We start from the raw sequence: 20,631 nt of genomic DNA on the forward strand, positions 1-20,631 counted from the left end.
TAACCTTATAAAATATATCATTCTGTAACTTTCATTCACTGAACAATAAGTTTGGGGGACATCTGAATCATTTTAATCACTGTATAGTATTTGAAAATTTTTTTTTAGTTGTAGATGGACAGAATACCTTTATTGTATTATTTATTTATTTTTATGTGGTGCTGAGAATTGAACCCAGTGCCCTACAATGCTATATTTTATTATTAGAATATACCCCATTTTATTAATCTACCATCCTCCCAATGGACATTTAGATTGTGTGTAATAGTTTCCACCATTATAAAGAAAGTTGCAAAGGAGATTTCTGTTCCCTGAAGTTTGTAGTTCTTTAGGTAGCGCACAAATGCGTGCACACACATGCACATACATATATACATACACACTTTGTGGGGGTTTTGTGTGTCTTCTTTTACTTAGCATAATGCTTTTGAGGTTCATTCATGTATCAACATTAGTAGTTCAAATATCAGGAGCTGGAGTTGTGGCTCAAAGGTAGAGCCCTCACCTGGCATACGTGAGGCACTGGGTTCAATCCTCAACAGTACATAATAATAAAATATTGTGTCCACCTATAACTAAAAATAAATATTTAAAATAATAGTCCAGGGGCTGGGGATGTGGCTCAAGTGGTAGTGCGCTCGCCTGGCATGCGTGCTGTCCAGGTTCGATCCTCAGCACCACATACAAACAAAGATGTTGTGTCCGCCGAAAACTAAAAAAAAATAAATACTAAAAAATTATAAAAAAAATAATAGTCCAAATATCAGCATGTATCAATACTTCATTCTTTCATTCTTCTTTATGGCTGAATAGTATTCTATTATATGAATGTACTGCAACTTGTTGGACATTTGTAATATTTCCACTAATTTAAAAACATTTTAATTGTTGATGAACCTTTGTTTTATGTATTTTTATGGGGTGCTGAGGATCGAAGCCAGTGCGTCACACAGGCTAGGCGAGCGCTCTGACACGGAGCTGCAACCCCAGCCCCCACTTTTTCATTATTAACAATGCTGCTAGGAACATGTGGGCATAAATGTTTGAATACCTATTTTCAGTTCTTTGGGGGTCTAAACCTCAGGTTTCTTGTGCTTTGTTTCATAGTTGGTCACTATTCATTGAGTTAATGTGTCTTGTTTATTCACTCACTGAGCAGTGTTGGCCATGAGCTAAGCTCTGGGAATGCAGTGGCAAATAAATAAAACTTATTTTTTTTTCTTTTTTGATGCCTATGTGGGGGAGATATTGAGGACTCAAAGGAGTCTGCCTAGAGAAGTGGGTGGTCAGAGAAGACTTTCCTGAGATCAAATGCAAGCTGAGGCCTGGGCAGAGGGGATGAAAAGAGGCACCAGAAAAAAGAACACCAAGATGAACAGAGATAAGTGTGAATCCAGGAGTGTGGGAGGGGGGCCAAGGGTCAAACCAGTAACTGAAGGAAGGGAGGAGACTGGAATGGGAAGAGCAGCGGCAAAGAGTTGGAAGGATGAGGCTGCTAAGTCCTCAGACCCTGGATCAGTAAAAACTTTACTGAAGCGGGGCTCGGTGGCCCACGCCTGTAATCCCCGCGGTTCAGGAGGCTGAGGCAGTAGGATCACGAGTTCACAGCCAGCCTCAGCAATTTAGCGACGCCCTCAGCAACTCAGCAAGACCCTGTCTCTAAATAAAATACAAAAAAGAGCTGGGGTTGTGGCTCAGTGGCTGAGTGCTTCTGGGCTCAATCCCCAGTACAAAAAGGCTTGCCAATCAGGATGAGGATTTCCATCTAAGGGCCATGGGGAGCCAGGGAAGGTTGTACACAAGCCAGGGAGAGCATGGCTGAATCTGGATGGCCAGAGGGATAATTGGTCAGGAGGCTGCTGCAGGTGTCGAGGGAAGTTCTGGCATAAGAGTTGGTGCTTAAAATATAGAAGGTGACTGAAAGAGCAGAGGGGACTGGTGACGTTACCAACTGACCAGGTGACTTAGTGGTCCTTGAGTAAGGAAGCAGTCCCATTGCATTTATCAAAAAGTGACAACTTCTCAGAAGCAGCATTTTTTAGATCAAGGAAGCTTGGCTGGAGGCGGCGCTGGGCAGTAAGTGCCCTCGGCGGGCAGCCCCCTCCTCTGGCCGGGTGTGCCCAGGGTCGCAGAAAAGTGGGACTGGGAGGGAAAGGTCGAGAAGGCCGAGGACCTGGGTGCAGGACGCCCTGGGAGCTGGGCACTCCACCGGGAGGCGCCCCTTTGGCTCGTCCAATCAGAGCTGCGGATCCGGCGTCCCTTCGTCGCCTTGGCAACGGGACGCACAGGCTCTAGCCGGACGTAGTGGCGGCTTGGATCTGGCCCTGGGGAATCGCGTCATGTCGCGACCGAAGGTAGGAGTGGCACCGAGCCAGAGGCTTTCATCGTCCTCCGTCCTCCGAGAGAGGGAGGGAAGCCACGGGGTTCAGAGCCCGGGGGCGGGTCATCGCGGGGCCTTGCGACCCAGGAAGGAAAGGTCAAAACGGGACGAGGCCCAAGGGCTGCTCGCAGACCCCCTGGCGGGAAAGTTACAGGACCGGGTTCTAAGCTGTACCAAGATTGCTGTTTAGGAGGCTGAGGCAGGAGGATCTCACGCTGAGCACAGCCTCAGCAGCTTAGCGAGGCCCTAAGCAATTTAGTTAGACCATGTTCTAACAAATATGAAGGGCTGGGTGCGGCTCAGCGCCCCTGGTTCGATCCTTGTTACAAAACAAAAAACAAACAAATAAAAATAAGCATTCTGTGACCCTGTGGGCAGCTCAAGTTCAGATTTCCCCGTGGCCCATTAAAACAAACAAACACCAGTAAAACTCTAATTAGTGCCTTTTCCAAGCCGAGCCCAGCCCTGACCAAGGGACACAGAGGTGAATCAGGCAAAACCCTGCTCTCCAAGACCGACCAGCCAACTCTCATTTTAAGACTAGGAAAGATGAGGCGCAAAAAGGGAGATGAATTACTGTGGAGTCCAGCTCCTCTGCCCCAACCTGCTTCTTATCTCAGGTTCCAACCTCTCAAGAATGGCATCTCCATTTCTTTTAATTCCCTTTAACAACAAAAAAAAACTGTGTCTGCTTTCAGAGTGTCGTGAACGTCGCTTTTTTTGTCAGGAGTCATAATTCCTGTTGATGGTTATTCGAGGTCCATCTTCCCTGCCTTAACCCCGGCTCCGGCAGGGAGCAGACATACGCTGATCACTGTTGAACGGCTACTGGTGGAGGACTCGCTAGCTGCTCAGGACAAACACCCGGGCTCTGTCTTGACTCCTCCCCATTCACCTCCCACATCCAAGAAGGTCCCCCCTATTTTTGGTGTTTGGATCAAATCCAGGGCTTCTTCCTTTAACTTTCTAGATTTAGGCAAGAGGCCTGGTGTAGGACTATGCTTTCTTTTAAATGACCCAGGAAATTGGGTATATGAACTTCTTAAGAGAGAAGGACAGAATAAATTGTGTGTACCCTCACAAAAATGTGCAAGACTTCTCTACTAAAAACTAGAAACCATTGAGAAAAAAATAAAGAAGACTTAAACTAATGGAGAGAGAGAGAGAGAGAGAGAGAGAGAGAGAGAGAGAGAGAAACAAGCATATTTTATGGATTAGAAGAGTCAATGCGTTAGTTATGATGTCATTTCTTCCCCAAATGATCTTAGAGTCAATGTGCTCCTCATCAAAATCCCAGCATGTCTTTTAGTAGAAATCAGCAAGTTGATTCTAAAATTTGTATTGTTGGTTGAGTATAACTCAGTGGTACAGCACACACTTAGCCATGTTTAGCTGGCTTCTATTCCCAGCACCAAAAATAAATAAATAAACAATTAATAAATAAACAAACAAACAAATAAATAGATAGATAGAAGAATTTATATCCATGTGCAAATGGCACCTCATTGCAAAGACAATGTTAAAAATCAAAGCCAGAGGACTTACACTGCCTGATTTAACTATTTACTAGAAAACTACAGTGCTTAAGAACATGTGATGGTGGCATAGGAATAGACAAGTAAATAGAGCCCAATATAGTCCACAGGCAGACCCACGTGGTCATGGTCGACTGAATTTTGACAAACATGCCAGTGCAATTTGGTAAGGAAAGGAAACGATTTACAACCAAGGACTCTGGAGCAACTGGATAAACCCATGAAAAGTGGAATTGAAAAGAGAGAGGATTAAAGATCTAATTTTCAAAAAGATATGTAGGGTGAGCTGAGTAGTGCTGGGCGAGTAGGCAGGGCTTGGGTGGGGGAAGGATACGATTTCATTTTCTTTTGTGGGGGAATTAACTACTGGTTTTGGAAAGTGCCATCTCACGTCCCTTTCCACGGGCTCTTTGAGGGGTATGATAATGTGGTAAGCAGAATTCTGAGATGGCCCCCAAGGTCCCCACGCCTGGTGTACATGCCATGCATAATTCCCTCCTCTTGAGTGTGGGTGAATTTGATGGCATTGCTGTTGCCATGGTGACATTGTGTTATATGAAACCATCATAGCTGACTTGGAGGGCAGTGGGTTGGAAGTCAAGGGACATGCTAAGGGAGGCATACAGGAAGAACACCCGTGTGGTGAACTGCCTATGGAGCCACTTGGCAAGGAACAGCAAGCATCCCCTAGACACTGGGAGCAGACCCCAGTGGGCAGCAGTCCTACAGCCCCAAGCAACCAAATTCTGCCAACATGTGAATGAGCTTGAAGATGAGCCCCGATGAGAACCAAAACTCCAGCCATCACCTTGAACGTAGCCTTAGGAGACCAGGGCAGACATTCCGGCTAAGCTGTGCACATATTCCAAACCCACAGAAACTATGAGATAGTGAATGTACATTATTTTAAACCACTCAATTTATGGCAATTTATTACACAGTTGCTGAAAATGAATGCGGATCACAGCTCTGTCCCAACTGTAAAGGTCGGCTGCACAGGGCCAAAATCAGTTTCTCTTTCATACATGCCTTAGGGACCAGTCTTACCAGGACTCGGGGGACAAGCTGTTTTGGATATGGTTGGAGCTGAAATACACCCCTCTCCCCCAGCCACACACACACTGAGGATTTGAAAGGTCTGTTTTGGGTGAAAAGAATTCATGTTGCTGAGTCTGACACAGCCCTTTCCTGGATTCTAGGTCCAATCAAACATGCAAAGTTAATTTTTTTTATTTTTTAGAGCTGGGTATCAAACTCAGTGCTCCACATGTGCTTAGCAGGCACTCTACCGCTGAGACACACCCCCCAATTAGGACAGACGCAGAGCCTGATAAACTGAGCTCTCAAAACTGGGGTTCAGGGTCGAACTTTGGAGCGCCAATAAAATAGGCATTCACTCTGCGGGTGTTGCTCATGGAACAAGACTCCAGTGTAGTGGGCTGCTTGGGAACTCACCCTAAGGGTAGCAGGTAAGTTCTGCACTGATTTTCTGGGCACCTGATGGTGGATGAGAACCTGACCAGGATGCACCTTCCTGTCTTGGGACGGAGGCATGGTTGAGTGTGGGCTGAGAAGGCAGGTGGACGTACAAAACCAGTGACATCATTTTCCTTTTCTCCTTACAGAATCAAAATTACAAGGGCCATGGATTTTCAAAAGGAAAAGAGCGGTGAGTGGTCCCTCTCCGTCCAATTATTGGAACTAATTTCCTTCCCTTCCTCCTTCCTCCCTTCCCTTCCCTTCCCTCTCCTCTTCCCTTCCATATCACTGGGAATAGAATTCTAGGTTGACTTTTTTCTTTACATACTTGAAAGATGACATTCCCTTGTCTTCAGACTGACATTATTTCTTTCTCCCCACTCCACCCCTGGCAGTAACTCTTCCTGGCCTCCAGCAACCTGACTGTGCTTTACCTTGGTATGTTTTTTTATTCTGGGTGTGGGTACCAGGCGCTTAACCACTGAGCCACATTCCCAGCCCTTTTTGTGTGTTTTATTTAGAGACAGGGTCTCACTAGGTTGCTTACAGCCTCACTAAATTACTGAGGCTGGCTTTGAACTTGTGATCCTCCTGCCTCAGCCTCCTGAGCCGCTGGGATTACAGGCATGTGCTAGCACACCCAGCTTCTTTGCCTGACTTCAATAGCAGGTGAACACTAAATTCACAAAGTAAATTTGGAAGCTCTCCCCCCTCTTCCCTTTTGTGGAGGAGACTGTGTGGAAGTGGGGTTAATGTTTCTTTAAATGTTTGGGGGAATTCTCCAGTGAAACCATCTGGTCCTGAAGATGTCTTTTTTGGGAGTTTTAAAATTATGTATTCTATTTCCTCGATAGTCACAGAGCTATTTAAATGACCTGTCTCACATTAGGTGTGTATGGTGCCGAGTGCTTTCCGGGGCTCACCCTGTGTGGGTCGTCACAAGCAGGTGTGTGGGGGCCTTGGCCTGCTCCTAACTGTACTTTTCCCATCAGCAGGGCCTGTGTCACTCCTTCCTAGGTAATTGTATCTTCTCTCTCTCTCTCTCTCTCTCTCTCTCTCTCTCTCTCTCTCTCTCTTGTCATCTTGCTGACAAATGGTTTTGTTGATTTGATCTTTCCCAAGAATTAGCCTTTTATTTTATTGATTTTTTTCCTGTTTTCAATTGTATTGATCTCTCCCTCTCCACCAGGCCTCCTATGACATCACCCCAGAGCGAGAGGGCAGCTGGTCACTGAGGGGTGGGAGCAGAGGTCCAGGCTCTCCACGGGGCCTCCCGGGCGGGGAGGAAGCCCCAGCCTTGTCCCGGGCCTTCTCTGACACCACAGGGGCAGGGGCATTGCTTCTAGACTCCCTGGCCTTTGCTGGCACAAGTGGGGGACGCAGATGTTTTCTGCAGGCTTTGGCTGATGGAGCAGTTGTTCTCTGCCCTGCGTCCTGCTGGGGGGCTCTGCTCTTGTGGCTAAAGAGAGCAGGCTTCTGCCGGGGCTTTATTTAAGTCTGTGCCCATTGGCATGTCTGGGTGGCCATTGGCTGGCTTTTTTTTTCTTAGTTACAGGTGGACACAATACCTTTATTTTGTGTATTTATCCTTATGTGCTGCTGAGGATGGAACCCAGGGCCTCACCCATGCCAGGCAAGCGCTCCACCGCTCAGCCCCAGCCCCAGCCCTTGGCTGGCTTCTTTATCTCCACACCTGGGATACGGAAGCCCAAAGAAAACCCAGGGAATTCACCACCCTATGTTTGTTTTATACAGAATGTACTGGGTTTCGGTGCCCTCGTAGGAGGAATAGGGGAAATGACATCTGCTCCATCTTCCCAGATGGATGTCAGGAAGGGGACTGTGCGCACGTGTGGCATGGGGTGTGAGAACTAGTCATGGTGCCCGTGGAGCAGCCCGGTCGTGCCCAGCACATAGTAGGCTCTGGACAAAACGCTTGCTGTTTTTTGATGATTCAAAGTTTCTGTAATGCTCAATTTGATTATTTCAGGGATTGTCACGCTCTGATGCTAAACTCTGAAATTCAGGGATCCTGTTTTCGGCATTTCTAGCTGTGGCTTTGATCTTTCTTCCTCCCCCTTTATCCTATCCCTGGAGCGTGCTAGGAAAGTTGGATTCCAGCAAGTGTTCTGTTGCCTTGTCTTGCAGAGAACAGAGAGCACTGATCCGGTTCAAGACTACCCTTATGAACACTCTGATGGACGTCCTGCGCCACAGGCCGGGATGGGTGGAAGTGAAAGAGTAAGACCCCCTCCCTCTCCTCACCCCCCTCCCTCTCTTCACCCCCTCCCTCTCCTCACCCCCTCACCGTTTCTTACAGATCCCTGCCTGCCTTGGTTTTTCTCCCAGACCCCCAGCCCAGTAGCCACTAGGACTTGCCCTAAAGTAGCGCTGACATTTATTTAGCACCCATACTGTGGTGGCCAAATCACTCACACCGTCCCTGTCACTAATTTAAGCCTTACAACCATCCAATCAGGTATGGCAGTGTTCAGGGGTGTTAAGCCAACTGCTTAAGGTCACACAGCAAGTAGGTGCCCAGTCTGTTTGACTGATGCTGGGGGTGTCCTGTGGCTCTCCGGAGAAACAGAGGGATGCTGGCAGCACAGACCTGCTGGCTTGAGTCCTCCCGGGATGGGCCCAGGTCAAGGACTAACCTAGCTGGTCACTTACTAGTTCTGTGGCCTAGAACAAGTGACTTGACCTGTAGGCCTACGTTTCTGCCTTTGTGCTGGGCCCTGGGGCTGCCGAGGGAGGAAAATAAATATACGACCCCTGGCTGCGTGAGGGAGGGGTAAGGTTGGCATGCCTGTGCCAGGGACCTGAAGCAAAGAGGCTCTGATGGGCTAGAAGCCCGTCTATCTGCCCCTCGACCCTCCACTGAGGTCTGTAAATAAGAAATTCCGGGATGGCGAGGAGGCTGAGAGAAATGAGGGGCCTGGCTAGTTCTGGCGCTTTGTTTTGCTTTGCCTTGAGCAAGTCCCTCGTCCTCATGGTGCCAAGTGGAGCTCCAGCCCACCTTCACGTTCCACACAGCAGGAGGCCGGAAGGAGGCAGGGAAGCCATGCCAGCCAGGCACAGAGGCGCTCGCCTGTAACCCCAGCAACTCGGGAGGGGAGGTTGAGGCAGGAGGATCGCAAGTTCGAGGTCAGCCTCGGCAACTTAATAAGACCCCAACAACTTAATGAGGCCCTGTCACAAAATAAAAAATAAAAAAGGCTGGAGATATAGCTCAGGGGTAAAGCACCCCTGGGCTCAATTCTCAATACCCTCCCCCCCAAAAAAAAGGCATGCTCCTCCCTGGATGTGGCTCAGTGGTTAAGTGCCCCTGGATTTAATCCCCGGTACCAAAAAAAAAAAAAAAAAAAGCCCTGTAGACACTCCAGCCCTTGGCATCCGTGATCTCTTTTAGCCATCCCCCAAAATCTGGGTAGGTGCTACTGTCAACCCCACTTTACCAGTGAGAAACCTGGGCACAGAGTAACGAAAATGCCATGTTTCAGAGGTCCCTCGCTTGTAAGGCTAGGATTTGCAGCTGGTGTGCACATCTGCAGAGTCACAGGCTCGTCCCCGCCTCCCTCAGTAGGCTCTCAGAGAGGGAAGGAACAGATGAGAGAATGTTCCGGATCCTGGTGCTGCAGAAATTAGGAGTCAGCTGTCCGTGGCAAGCTGTGGTACAGGTTGTGAATACAGAGCACTCTCCTTGGGACTTTGGAAACCGTTACAGCAAGGATAATGATGCTGATGACGGCAGCTACTACAGATTTGCTCTCTTTGAATTTTCTTTTGGTTCTGGGGATTGAACCCAGGGCCTCCCACATGCTAAGCACACACCCTACTACTGAGCTAGACCCCCAACTCCCTTCATTTCTGTGTACTATTCCACTGTATGGACATACCATGCTTTATCTATTCATTAGTGAAGAGGCATTTGGATTGCTTCCACTTTGGGGCTAACAATGCTACTATGAAGATGCATGTATGAACTCTGAGTGGAACATGTTTTCTTTTCTCTTGGGAGAAACTCCATCAGAAGTAGAATTGCTAGGTCATATGGTAACTCTATATTTAACTTTTTGATGAACCGCTGGATTCCATTTTCCATTTCCAACAGGACTGTATAAAATGTCAGTTTTTAGGCATTCTCACCAGTACTCATTGATATTTTTAAAATTTTAGCCATCCCAAGTCGGTGTGAAGTGGCACCTCATTCTGATTAGCTTTTCCCTCGTGGCCAATGATGCTTGACATATTTCATTTGCTTGTTGGCCATTTGTAAATCTTTGGAGAAATGACTATTAAAACCTATTGCACATTTAAAAACCCAGTTCTTTGTCTATTTATTGTCGAGTTGTAAGTATTTTTTATACCCTTATCAGACACATGATTTGCAAACATTTCCCCTCATTTTGTGGACTTTCTTCACTGTGACTTTTGAGGCACAAAATTAATTTTTGACAAAGTCTAATTTATCTATTTTTTTTCTTGGTTGCTTGTACTCTGGGTATCATATTTAAGTAAGCATTGCCTAATCCAAGATCACAAAATTTTACTCTTATATTTTCTTTCTTTTTTAAAAAAACTTTTCAGTTGTAGATAGACACAATATGTGTCTATATATGTGGTGCTGAGAATCCAACCCAGGGCCTCACACATGCCGGGCAAGCGCTCTGCCACTGAGCCACAACCCCAGCCCTCTTATGTTTTCTTCTAAGAGTTTTTTATATTTTTAACTCTTACGTGTAGGCCTTTGATTTGATTTTGTATATGGTGTGAGTTAGGAATCCAACTTTAACATTTTCAATGTAATTTTTAAACTTTTTATTTGAAATCATTTTAAACTGAAAGCTTCAAAATACAGTTGTCCCTTGGTGACGAGCGGGGATTGGTTTCAGGACACAGCTCCTTCTTTTAGCAGCTTCACCCAGTTTCCTCCGCTAGCTGCTTATGTGACCAGTACGTCTGTCCACGCCTGGAAGTGAACAGACACTATGAAGCAAGCAACGGGCATCGTTGGAACTTCCCCAGTATTTTTTACTAATTTCATTTTCTGCCTCATGATCTATTCCAGGTCCCACATTACTTTTAATTGATCTTTGTTACCACAAATATGCCCTTGATACATTCAAAGAGGACTCTTTATTTTATAGAATGTCCCTGGGTTGGGATCTGTCTGATGTGGTGTCCTCCCCAGTGAACTGCATCAGGGGGCTCATGGGCCCAGCCGGACTTACACTGGTGTTGCCTGGGTCGCTAAGTTGAGGCGGTGTTTCTCCAGTGAAGATCAGCTTTTATGGGAGGGTACTGGGGATTGAACTCAGAGGCACTCGACCACTGAGCCGCATCCCCACCTATTTTGTATTTTATTTAGAGACAGGGTCTCTAAATAATTTAGCACCTGGACATTGCTGAGGCTATGAACTTTGAACTCATGATCCTCCTGCCTCAGCCTCCTCATCCGCTGGGATCACAGGCATGTGCCACCACACCCAGCTGGGTAGCGTTCTTCTGTAAGGAAATAGTTTTTTTCTCCTGCTTCTTACTTATTTAGTATTGGTCTGGCTCATTGATATCCATTATCTTGAGCGGAAATATCCACTCCTTGATCCTCTAGTAGGGAAACTGAGGCCCAGAGAAGAGGGCAAGGTCACAGAGGAGTCATTGCCTGTGGCAGAACCAGAATAGGGGCTCTCTCTCCGGCATGATGTGGCCCAGTGCAAGCATCGGAGTGGAGAGGGACAGGGAGCTGGATGAGGCCCGGGCGGCCAGCCTGGAATGGGGCTGTCTGGTGACCAAGGGTTTGGAGGGCAGATGGCCATGTCCCCAGGGGGTTTCCATCCGCTACGGAAGCCATTGCTCACGACTGCTGTGTGTGCAGCAACAGCCTGAGAGAAGCGCTGGAGGAGGCCCAGGCCCAGGTTTTCATTCATAACTCAGGATGGAATTGGAAAAGGGTGATTCCTGACTCATGTCGCTCCATCGCTGCCACCACCTGTGTCACCACCTGTGCAGGCATGTGGTGTTTGCTTAGGATTGTCCTCAAGCTGACTCACTCCTTTTACTTAAATAAAGGAACTTTCATATCGCTATGATAGCATCTGTGGGATTATGCACTTGTCTTGCTATTGATTTATTTTCCCCCCATTTGACATTAAAGCAGGGACATGGCTCTTAAACCCCTCCTGACCCCAGTACTAGGGATTGAACCCAGGGGTGCTTAACCACTTAACATATATTTTATTTAGAGACAGGGTGTTGCTAAGTTGCTTCGGGCCTTGCTAAGTTGCTGAGGTTGGCTTTGAACTCACGATCCTCCTGCCTCTGCCTCCTAAGCCAATGGGATGACAGGCATGTGCCACCACTCCGGCTCATGTTGGCATCTCTTAGAATTGCAGTCCACCACAGAATTCTCCCACAGTTGGTCATGTTCAGGCCAAGGTCATGGGTCACCCTTCTTGTAGCTGCCTCCTTCTTGTCCAGTTTCTGCCTCAAAGTTCCCCAAGATTTTTTTTTTCAAAATTCAGTCCATTTGTCCATAGTAGGGGGGAAAAAACAAAGCAGGGAGCAACTCAAACACCTCTTAGTTTGAAAATGGATACACTGTAGTGTGTTCATTCAATGAAGTGGAACGTGGTGATTAAAATGACTCAATTAGACCCCATGTGACAAATAAAGAAGCAGATTGCAGTGGTTCTGGCCAGAGCTTGGACTCTGGAGCCCAGTGGCCTCTGTTCAGTGAGCTCCTTAACCTCTCTGGGTGGGCCTCAGTTCTCTCATCTGTAAAATGGACATAACGACAGAACTTGGAGTTGCTGTGGGGATCAATGAGTTCATATTTGCACAGTACTTAGAACAGCACCTGGCGGGTGGTGAGCCATAAGGATTAGCAAGAAGGAAGTTGGAAAAAAACATGCCAGACAATGTCACAGGCCGTGTCCAGACAGAGGAAAGCCATCCAGACACTGTAAAGAGATGACAAGCCACCAAACTCAGGCTGGTGGTTTCCTCTGGGGCAGAAAGAGGAGATAGATGCAGGGATATACAGGGGCCTTCAGTTATATGTACTTTAAAAAAAAAGTGGCATAATCATGGCAGCACTATTTTATTTCCTGATTCCTCTTTTGAGCACCCCGGCTCCCAGCACCTGGCTCTAGTCCCCGAATTTAGTCCATCACTTGATTTCCTGTCCCCCTCTCTGGCATGGTGGTGAAGAACAGGGTCAGAACGTGGCACCTGGTGGAGCCCGGTGTGAGTTCTGGGGGTGCCGTGTCTTTGGTGAACAAGGCCATCCTATCCTGGAACCGCGGGAATGATCGTTGTCACCTCTTAGGGCCACTCTGAGGCTTAGCAAGAGGGGTCTTTGTGAACTGGGAAGACCCTTCAGGTGTGAGCCGTTCCGTCACTTGATACCGTGGGCTGTGGAGGAGGAAGGCAGGTGGTGTGGACAGGTGTGCCCCATGTGCAGGGCCTGGTGTGGATTGTGACTGGACAGGCAGGCCCTGCCTAAAGCTGCGGCCACTTGGTACCTGAGCTCATGTGCCCACATGTGCTAAGGGCTCAGGGAAGGCACAACCTGCAGACAGCGGTGGCCTCCGAGGGACTCCTGGTGGACGCACTGCCACGCGCCCTTCCCTGGGCCCCTCAGCTGCACATCCTGGGGCCCCAGACCCCAGCAGTGCTGAGGCCCTCAGGTCATGACCTTTGCCTCTTCACCCCAGCGAAGGGGAGTGGGACTTCTACTGGTGTGACGTCAGCTGGCTCCGGGAGAACTTTGACCACACCTACATGGACGAGCATGTGCGGATCTGTCACTTTCGGAACCACTACGAGGTGAGCTGGGCAGGTCAGAGGGACCCACCCCACCAACTCAAGTTACAGGGTGTGGTGACAAGTAGGAGCTTGTTTGGGAGGGACAAGGACCAGAACAGAAAAATATAAGGGGATGATGGGGTATACGCCAGGTGGGGGACATGAGGCCTAGGTATCTGGCAAGCTCAATGGTTAGAGGTTGTGCGGATCTAAAGCCTGAGGAGCAGTCTGTTTGACGATGCAGAGTTAAGGACACAAGCTATGGGGGGCAGGCTGGTTTGGGGGTGCAAGGAGCAGGAGTCTTGGGGGACTTCAGGGTGCAGGCAAGCTGGGAAGTTTGGGGTCCAGAGGTAGATTGGAGGTTTGGAGGGAACCTGACCTCAAAGAGACCTGGAGGACCAGTGGTGAGGGATTTAAAATGTTAGCATAGCTGGCGCGCACCTGTAATCCCAGAGACTTGGGAGGCTGAGGCAGGAGGATCGCAAGTTCAAGGCCAGCCTCAGCAGCTTAGGCTCAATGCAGCTTAGCATGACCCTGTCTCAAAATAAAAAAATAAAAAGGGCTGGGGATGTGTCTCAGTGGTTGGGCGCCCCTGGATTCAATCCCTAGTACCAAAAATAAATAAATAATAAAATGCTAGTGTGGCTTAATGGTTAATAAATACAAACTTCCACGTCAGAAAAGGCCGGATCAAACTCTGGATGTGCCACTTGTTTGTTGGCGCCCTGGGCCACCGGCTGCGTTCTGCCCTGCCTCGGTGTCCCTGCCTGGGACGTGGGACAATCATAGACTAGAGGCTCTTGGTCTGGGTTGCTCTGACTGTTCCTGCTATTTTGTGGCCAAGAGAGGAGGCTGGGGGTGTGCTGGGTGGCAGGGCTGGGGTCAGGAGCTGGGGCCGGGCAGGAGCTGGAGGCTCACCCAGCCTGCCCACTGCTGCCCAGCTGACCCGCAAGAACTACATGGTGAAGAACCTGAAGCGCTTCCGGAAGCAGCTGGAGCGCGATGCGGGGAAGCTGGAGGCTGCCAAGTGCGACTTCTTCCCCAAGACCTTTGAGATGCCCTGCGAGTACCACCTGTTTGTGGAGGAGTTTCGCAAAAACCCGGGGATCACCTGGATCATGAAGCCTGTGAGTGCCTGGTGCAGGGGCCTGGGGGAGGGGCTCAGCGGGGATCCTGGGAAGCCCCAGGCACCTGAACAGGGACCGGCTCTGCCTGGGTGATCTGCTAGGAGCACTAACTGCTGTCCCTAAAGGGCCACTTGAGTTCCTTTTCTTGGCAGTTCGTAGAGCCAGCGGCTGTGACTGCTCGCATGTAGTAGGTCCTCAATAAGCATTTATTGAATGCACAAGTGGTCATCAGGACAAGGCAGGGGTCCAGAGCCCTTCTTCCTAACGTGGGAGAAAACAGTGGGTGAACCAGCCAAGTGCTTTACTGCCCATCAGCCTTGGGGTGGGCCTCACCAGCCCCATTTTAAGGATGGAGAGCCTGGGGCCTGTTTATTCAAGCATCCCACAAATGCTCACTGGCCTTTGCCATGTGCCAGGCACAGACTTAGGCCCAGGGAATTCGGCTCTCAGCAAGTCAGACGTGGTCTCTGCTCTCTTTGAGGATGGACAGTAAGCCAGCAGAGGATACATGTGTTGCGTGATTACGGTGTGTTGAGTGTCACTAAGGAGAATGGGTGCAATGGCATACACCTGTAATCCCAGTGGCTTGGGAGGCTGAGGGGGGAGGGAGGATCAGGAGTTCAAAGCCAGCCTCAGCAAAAGTGAGGCGCTAAGCAACTCAGTGAGACCCTGTCTCTAAATAAAATACAGAATAGGGCTGGGGATGTGGCTCATTGGCCAAGTGCCCCTGAGTTCAATCCCCGGTACCAAAAAAAAAATAAAAAATAAAAAAGGAGAGTGGTGTCAGGAGAGGGAAAACAGGGGTGGGGACCTCCCCAGCCAGGCAGCTACTGAGAAGAAGTGAGAGATTGAGATCTGAGGCCAAATCCTTGGTTCCAACACTAGCCATCCCACTTACTGTGCAGCCTCAGGCAGATTACTCAACTTTCCTGTGCCCCAGTTCCCCATCTGCAGAGTGAGAAGAACTGTGGTTCCTATTGCAGAGTATTGTGCAGTAGACAAGTTAATGCATATAGTACCTGCTCTATAAATGATAGTCATTATTGTGACTATAATAATTAGTCTTGATCTCTGAGCTGAAGGATGCCTGGGAGTCAGCCTGGAGAAAGGCGGAGGTAGGGAAGAGCATTCCAGCAGAGGGGACTGCATGTGTGAAGCCTTGCTCTGGACAGCCCTTCCAGGGTCAAGAAACAGGGCAAGATGGCGCTCAGCCCTTCCTGTGCCAGGGCTACCTCTCGGCCACATGCCACCTGTTAGTCAGCTTTTCATTGCTGTAATAGGACTACCTGATGTGACTTGGAGGAAGAAAGGTTGATTATGGCTCATGGTTTCAGAGATTTCAGTCTGTGGTCAGAGGCCCTATTGCTCTGGGCCTGAGGTGAGGCAGAATCAGACTATCACACCAGCCAGATGCAGTGGCTCACACCTGTAATTCCAGCAGCACTGGAGGCTGAGGCAGGAGGTTCCCAAGTTTAAGGCCAGCCTCAATAACTGAGCAAGACCCTTTCTCAAAATTAAAAAAAAAAATTAAAAAGGTATAAGGATGTGGCTTGGTGGTATAGTTCTACTGCACTTGCATTAAAAATGTATGTGTGTGTGTGTGTGTGTGTGTGTGTGGTGTGTGTATGTGTGTGTGTGAATGAAGGCTGTAGCAGAGGAAAGCTGCCTAGCTCATGGCAGTCAGGAAGGAGAAAGGAGAGAGAGGAGAGGAGGCAAGGGACAAGGTACCATCCCCAAGGGCCCGCACCCACTAGTGACCTACTTCCTTCAATATGCCTGTAGTTACTACCACCTCTCCGGAGTCCATTCAAAATACTAATCCACCAAATGGATTAATCCACTGATGAGACCAGATCCCTCATGATCCAATGGTTTCCCAAAGCCCCACCTCTGGACATTGCTGCAGAGATTTTGGGGGACATTCCAGATCCAAACCATGACACCACCAAAGCCTCAAAGGGCATCATCAAAGCCCCTTGAGAAGGCGCCAGGCTTCGGGAAAGGAGCTGGGTGTGAGGAGGTGTGAGCAGCCTTCCCGTGGAGCAGAAGAGCGTGGCTCAGTGTTGGCTGGCATGGACGGAGTCAGCTGGCGTGGGTGCCTGGAGGGGGACCCAGGGCAGGGCACAAGGGATGCCTGATGTACCCAGACCCTCTCACCACCTCTGCTCCCGGGAGGCACGGTGAGGCGGCTGGGGCTGGAGGAGTAGGGATTAGGCAGATGAACAGTGGCACCCACCAGGGGCAGAGTCGGGCTCCCAGCATTATCATCTCAGACAAATGATAATTTGTGCTAATTGGGAATGAGCAATTGCATATTAGGTTGATTCCTTTCCCGGCCCACGGCCTTTGTTAGCGGCAGACACAAGACAGCTGTAATTAAGGGGCGGCATCTTGGCTGTGCGTACTGCACTTGTCTGTGGGGGAAGAGAGGTGCGGTAGTGGGCGTGGCCGGGAGGGTGGCAGGGCTGGTGGGCGTGGCCGGGGAGAGTAGCAGGGCTGGTGGGCGTGGCCGGGGAGAGTAGCAGGGCTGGTGGGCGTGGCCGGGGAGAGTGGTGCTGCTAGTGGGCGTGGCCGGGGACCAAATTCTGAATCCACCCCTTCCCCCTGCGTGACCCCAGCAGGTTTCAGCCCCAGCCAGTCCACTTTCTGTAAACTGGGACTGAGCGGACCTGCCCAACGGGGTAGTGGAGAATTCATTGAAGCTGTGCATGTTATATCCATGCATCGCCCAAATTCTATCAAGGGCTTGGAGTGAGGTGCCCAATAATTGTCTCACTTTTCTTCTTCTTTCCAAGAGTCCAGGAAACACCCCTCTTCTTCCTGCCGCTGGGAAGCACTAGGGCAGTGTTTCTCAAACTTTCTGTGTCCCCGCATCCCCTAGGGATCTGGCGAACATGCAGAGCCCAACTCAGCAGATCTAGGTGGGGCCTGAGAGGCTGTGTCCAGGGGATGCCAACACTGCTGGTCCCTGGTCCCCAGGTGACACTTTGGTGAGGTTGGAAAGAAGCTGATCCTAGACTGGGGCATGACAGACTCTGGCAGAGGCCGGTACATCGCGCCCACCTGAGTGGCTGACCCCGGAGGCCTGGGCAAACCTGCGAGCAAATGTGCTGCTGTCAAGTCCCCCAGGTATCAGCCTGCGCAGTGTGCAGAAACCGAAGCCCAGGGTGTGTGTGCGCGCTTAAGGAACTGACTTCTGCAATATTGTGAGGGCCACAAGTCCAACATGTACAGTCCAGGCCAGCAGACTGGAAGTTCAGGCAGGATTTTTGTGTTACAGTCTTAGGTAGAATCTCTTCTTCTCCAGGGAGCCTCGGTTTTTGCTCTTAAGCCTTCAAGGGCTGGTTGAGCCACGCCCACATGGAGGGCACTATCCTCTACTTAAAGTTACTAATTACAGATGTTCCTCACATCAGCAAAAAACCTTCAGAGCAACACCTAGACTAGTGTTTGACCAAACAACTAGGCAGCAGAGACTCACCGGGCTGATGCATACGATGAAAGGTCACACCAGGTATGAGGGCTCTTCTGCTCCAGCGGCACTCTGAGAACCAGGGGCCTGGAGTGTTAGTTCTGGATCTTATTATTTGGATACTACTGGGGAGAAGAGAATGGTAAAAGGTAGAACACTACTTTAAATTTGGGAAACAGATGTCCCCTGAGTCCCTCTGCTCTTCCCATAAGGCCTGTTGTTGTGACCTAGTTGGTCGTTGACCACTCACAGGCAGAAGTTCTCAGGGGGTTGCTGTGGCCAGGCCAGTCTCTGGCAGCCCTGTCCTTCCAAGTCCTCCCTGCAGTTTCCCTGGAGCCTGTGACCCTTCATTTTCCTCTGCAGGGAGGGGTGGCAGAACAGCCAGGGAGGGGGCAGGTTGGATCAGAAAGGCCGAGACAGCAATGTCCCCCAGTGCCACTCTTCAGGGACCCTCTTCCCGTGGGGCTGGAGCCCAAACTATCTCCCAGCTTTGCTGTCAATCTTGGAGAGAATAAGAACAAACAGGTCTGACCATTAAAGTCCAGCCTAGGACTCAGTGGCCACCTGTTGCCGAGTATGTGCAAGGCCCCAGGTTTGATTCCTAGCACAGGGGGAAAAAATGTCCAGTCTAGTGTAAAAAGCACATGAATGCACATCCTTTTTCCCACCTGAGCATTCTGCCCTCCTCACAGCTTTGGCCTGTGGGGTGTGGGAGGTGGCAGGGTGCAGACCACATGGCCTACTCCCACTGCTCCCGCCTCTCTGTGGTGCTGGGTGGTCAGGAACCAGCCTGTCCATTAGTCTGTGTGTCCACCAAGCCCTTTTCACAGGGCTGTGGGTATCCCTGGTGACCCTGGGCTGTTCTTTGCTCAACCCACCAGCAGGAAGAGCTGCATTTGAACATTCAGTTACACTGTGTGTACCAAACAGAGCATCTCAAACTGCTCTGCCAAACCCTCTCAGAGTTGGGATGCTTTGGTCAGCAAATAGTAGAAAACCCACCCAACATGGCTTACTGGAACAAGAGGGTGGGGCTTCTGAACTGTTTTAATGCCTCGGACTTTTTGACATTTGGTGAAATATAAGAACAGTGTTCCTATGTAAAATCGCATTTGTGTGGGGCTGGGGTGTGGCTCAGTGGTAGAGCACTTACCTAGCACACGTGAGGCCCTGGGTTCGATCCTCAGCACCACATAAAAATGAAATAAAGACATTGTGTCCACCACCTACAATTTAAAAATAAATATTTTAAAAAATAAAACAACTATATTGAAAACTAGGTATGTGTGTGAGTTGGGGGTCCCCCAAGAAATAGATGACCCACGAGACTCCACCTGCCAGAGCTTAGCCTGTGAGAGAAAACGGGGGAGGAGCTGGGAGAGGCTGGGGGAGTTGTGGGACCTCAGTGGAGGGAGGCAAGGAAGGAAGGAAGGGCTGGGGGGAGGGAGGAGGGAGGCTGGGTGGAACTTCCTAGGGCAGAGCAGCCTGAGCAAAGTCCAGCCAGACCTGGGGGGCTTCATGCTGTCAGAGAAGTCCCCTGTGCCTCAGGAACCAGCCAGTCATGGGTTGGGAGCAGCCTCTGGACAGGCGGCAGCTGGCACCCTCAGGGCCTTGCTCTCCTGCAGCTGGAGGTCTGTGAGGTGTTCTCAGGGCTGCCACGCACATCATCAAAAGACCCTCTGTGCTAGAGAATCTACGTGCTCTTCGTTAACAGCAGACCCCCGCCACAGGTGCATGAACAGCATCTTGAGACATCAGCAACAACTGTAATGTGATACATAAACATAGCTGGGATTGCTTCTGATGGCAGATACTCCTATGATGTGTTGACCACACTCACCATAGAAGGGAACACAGGGTACATGGCAGGGTGTCAAAAGGAAGATGTTGTTTTTCTCATTCAAGTTCAGAGGTCCGGGGGAATTTCCTTTAATGTAGAATAGCTGGACAGGGGATGGTTCTGGGTAGCTCGACAATTCCATCAATTCCTAGCCTGACAGGCAGACGGTTCCTCTTGCCACAGCTCTAGCTTCACCTCCTTATACCTCTACGAGCCATGGGAATACAGGAATGCCTTGGTCTTGTGTCACTTTTGAAGAAGTCACAAACTCTTCCCAGAAGTCTCAGCAGCAAACTTCCCGTGACATCCTATAGATTATCGCCTGATCCAATCCCATGGCAATAGTATGAGGGCTCAGACCTCCCCAGAGGGCTGGACAACCCACAGGGTGACCCAAATGTGGTTCTTGGCAAGGGGACAAGGACTGTAAATGGCCACGTTTGGTACAAAACCAAAGTTATGTTTCATTCTAATAATCCATTTAAATGTTTTCCGATCATAAATGTATCTTTATATGTAAAAATATTTTCCTCCCAAGTTATCAAGTAATATTCCCAGAAGCTACCCCATGCTTGCTGTATGATTCTGTGTATCCCATGGCACCCTGCAAGAGGTACATGAGCCCCCAGATTGTGTAGCACAGATTTCACTAACCTGGATTTATGACCCGCTGACTGGATGACTTGGGGCAATATGCTTGGCCTCTCTGTTCTTTGGTTTCCTTGGTTGAAAATGGGAATACTATCAATGCCCATGTCATAGAGGCCTGGCACAAGGTAAACTGGTAAGTACTGCTGAGTAACAAACCACCCCAACAGAAGGCCCTGAAACAATAATAACCTCTTGTTTTTAGCTCATGAGCCTCCAACTGGGGCTTGACAGGGAAGGCTCATCTGTGCACCAGCATCCTCTGGGGCAGCTCTGCTGAGGCTGGAGGATGCTTCCAATTTGGCCTCACTCGCTGGGTTGGCAAGATGGTGCTGGCTGCT

General features: G+C 49.5%; 1 protein-coding gene across 2 annotated transcripts in view; it reads left to right on the forward strand.

The window, feature by feature from the left end:
• The first annotated feature begins 2,339 nt into the window (after nt 1–2,339).
• The window catches only part of Ttll9 (tubulin tyrosine ligase like 9), a 43,963-nt gene continuing 25,671 nt past the window's right edge, over nt 2,340–20,631 (forward strand). The window contains exons 1-5 of one of the 2 annotated variants that reach the window (XM_077800046.1): nt 2,340–2,354; nt 5,541–5,584; nt 7,543–7,635; nt 13,113–13,224; nt 14,145–14,330. In XM_077800046.1, coding sequence (XP_077656172.1) covers nt 2,340–2,354; nt 5,541–5,584; nt 7,543–7,635; nt 13,113–13,224; nt 14,145–14,330 — 450 coding nt within the window. The remainder of the gene's footprint in view (nt 2,355–5,540; nt 5,585–7,542; nt 7,636–13,112; nt 13,225–14,144; nt 14,331–20,631) is intronic. The other variant, XM_077800047.1, reaches the window with a different exon arrangement.

The sequence above is a fragment of the Urocitellus parryii genome, chromosome 6 (genome assembly GCF_045843805.1).
Source record: "Urocitellus parryii isolate mUroPar1 chromosome 6, mUroPar1.hap1, whole genome shotgun sequence".
Classification (NCBI taxonomy): Eukaryota; Metazoa; Chordata; class Mammalia; order Rodentia; family Sciuridae; genus Urocitellus; species Urocitellus parryii.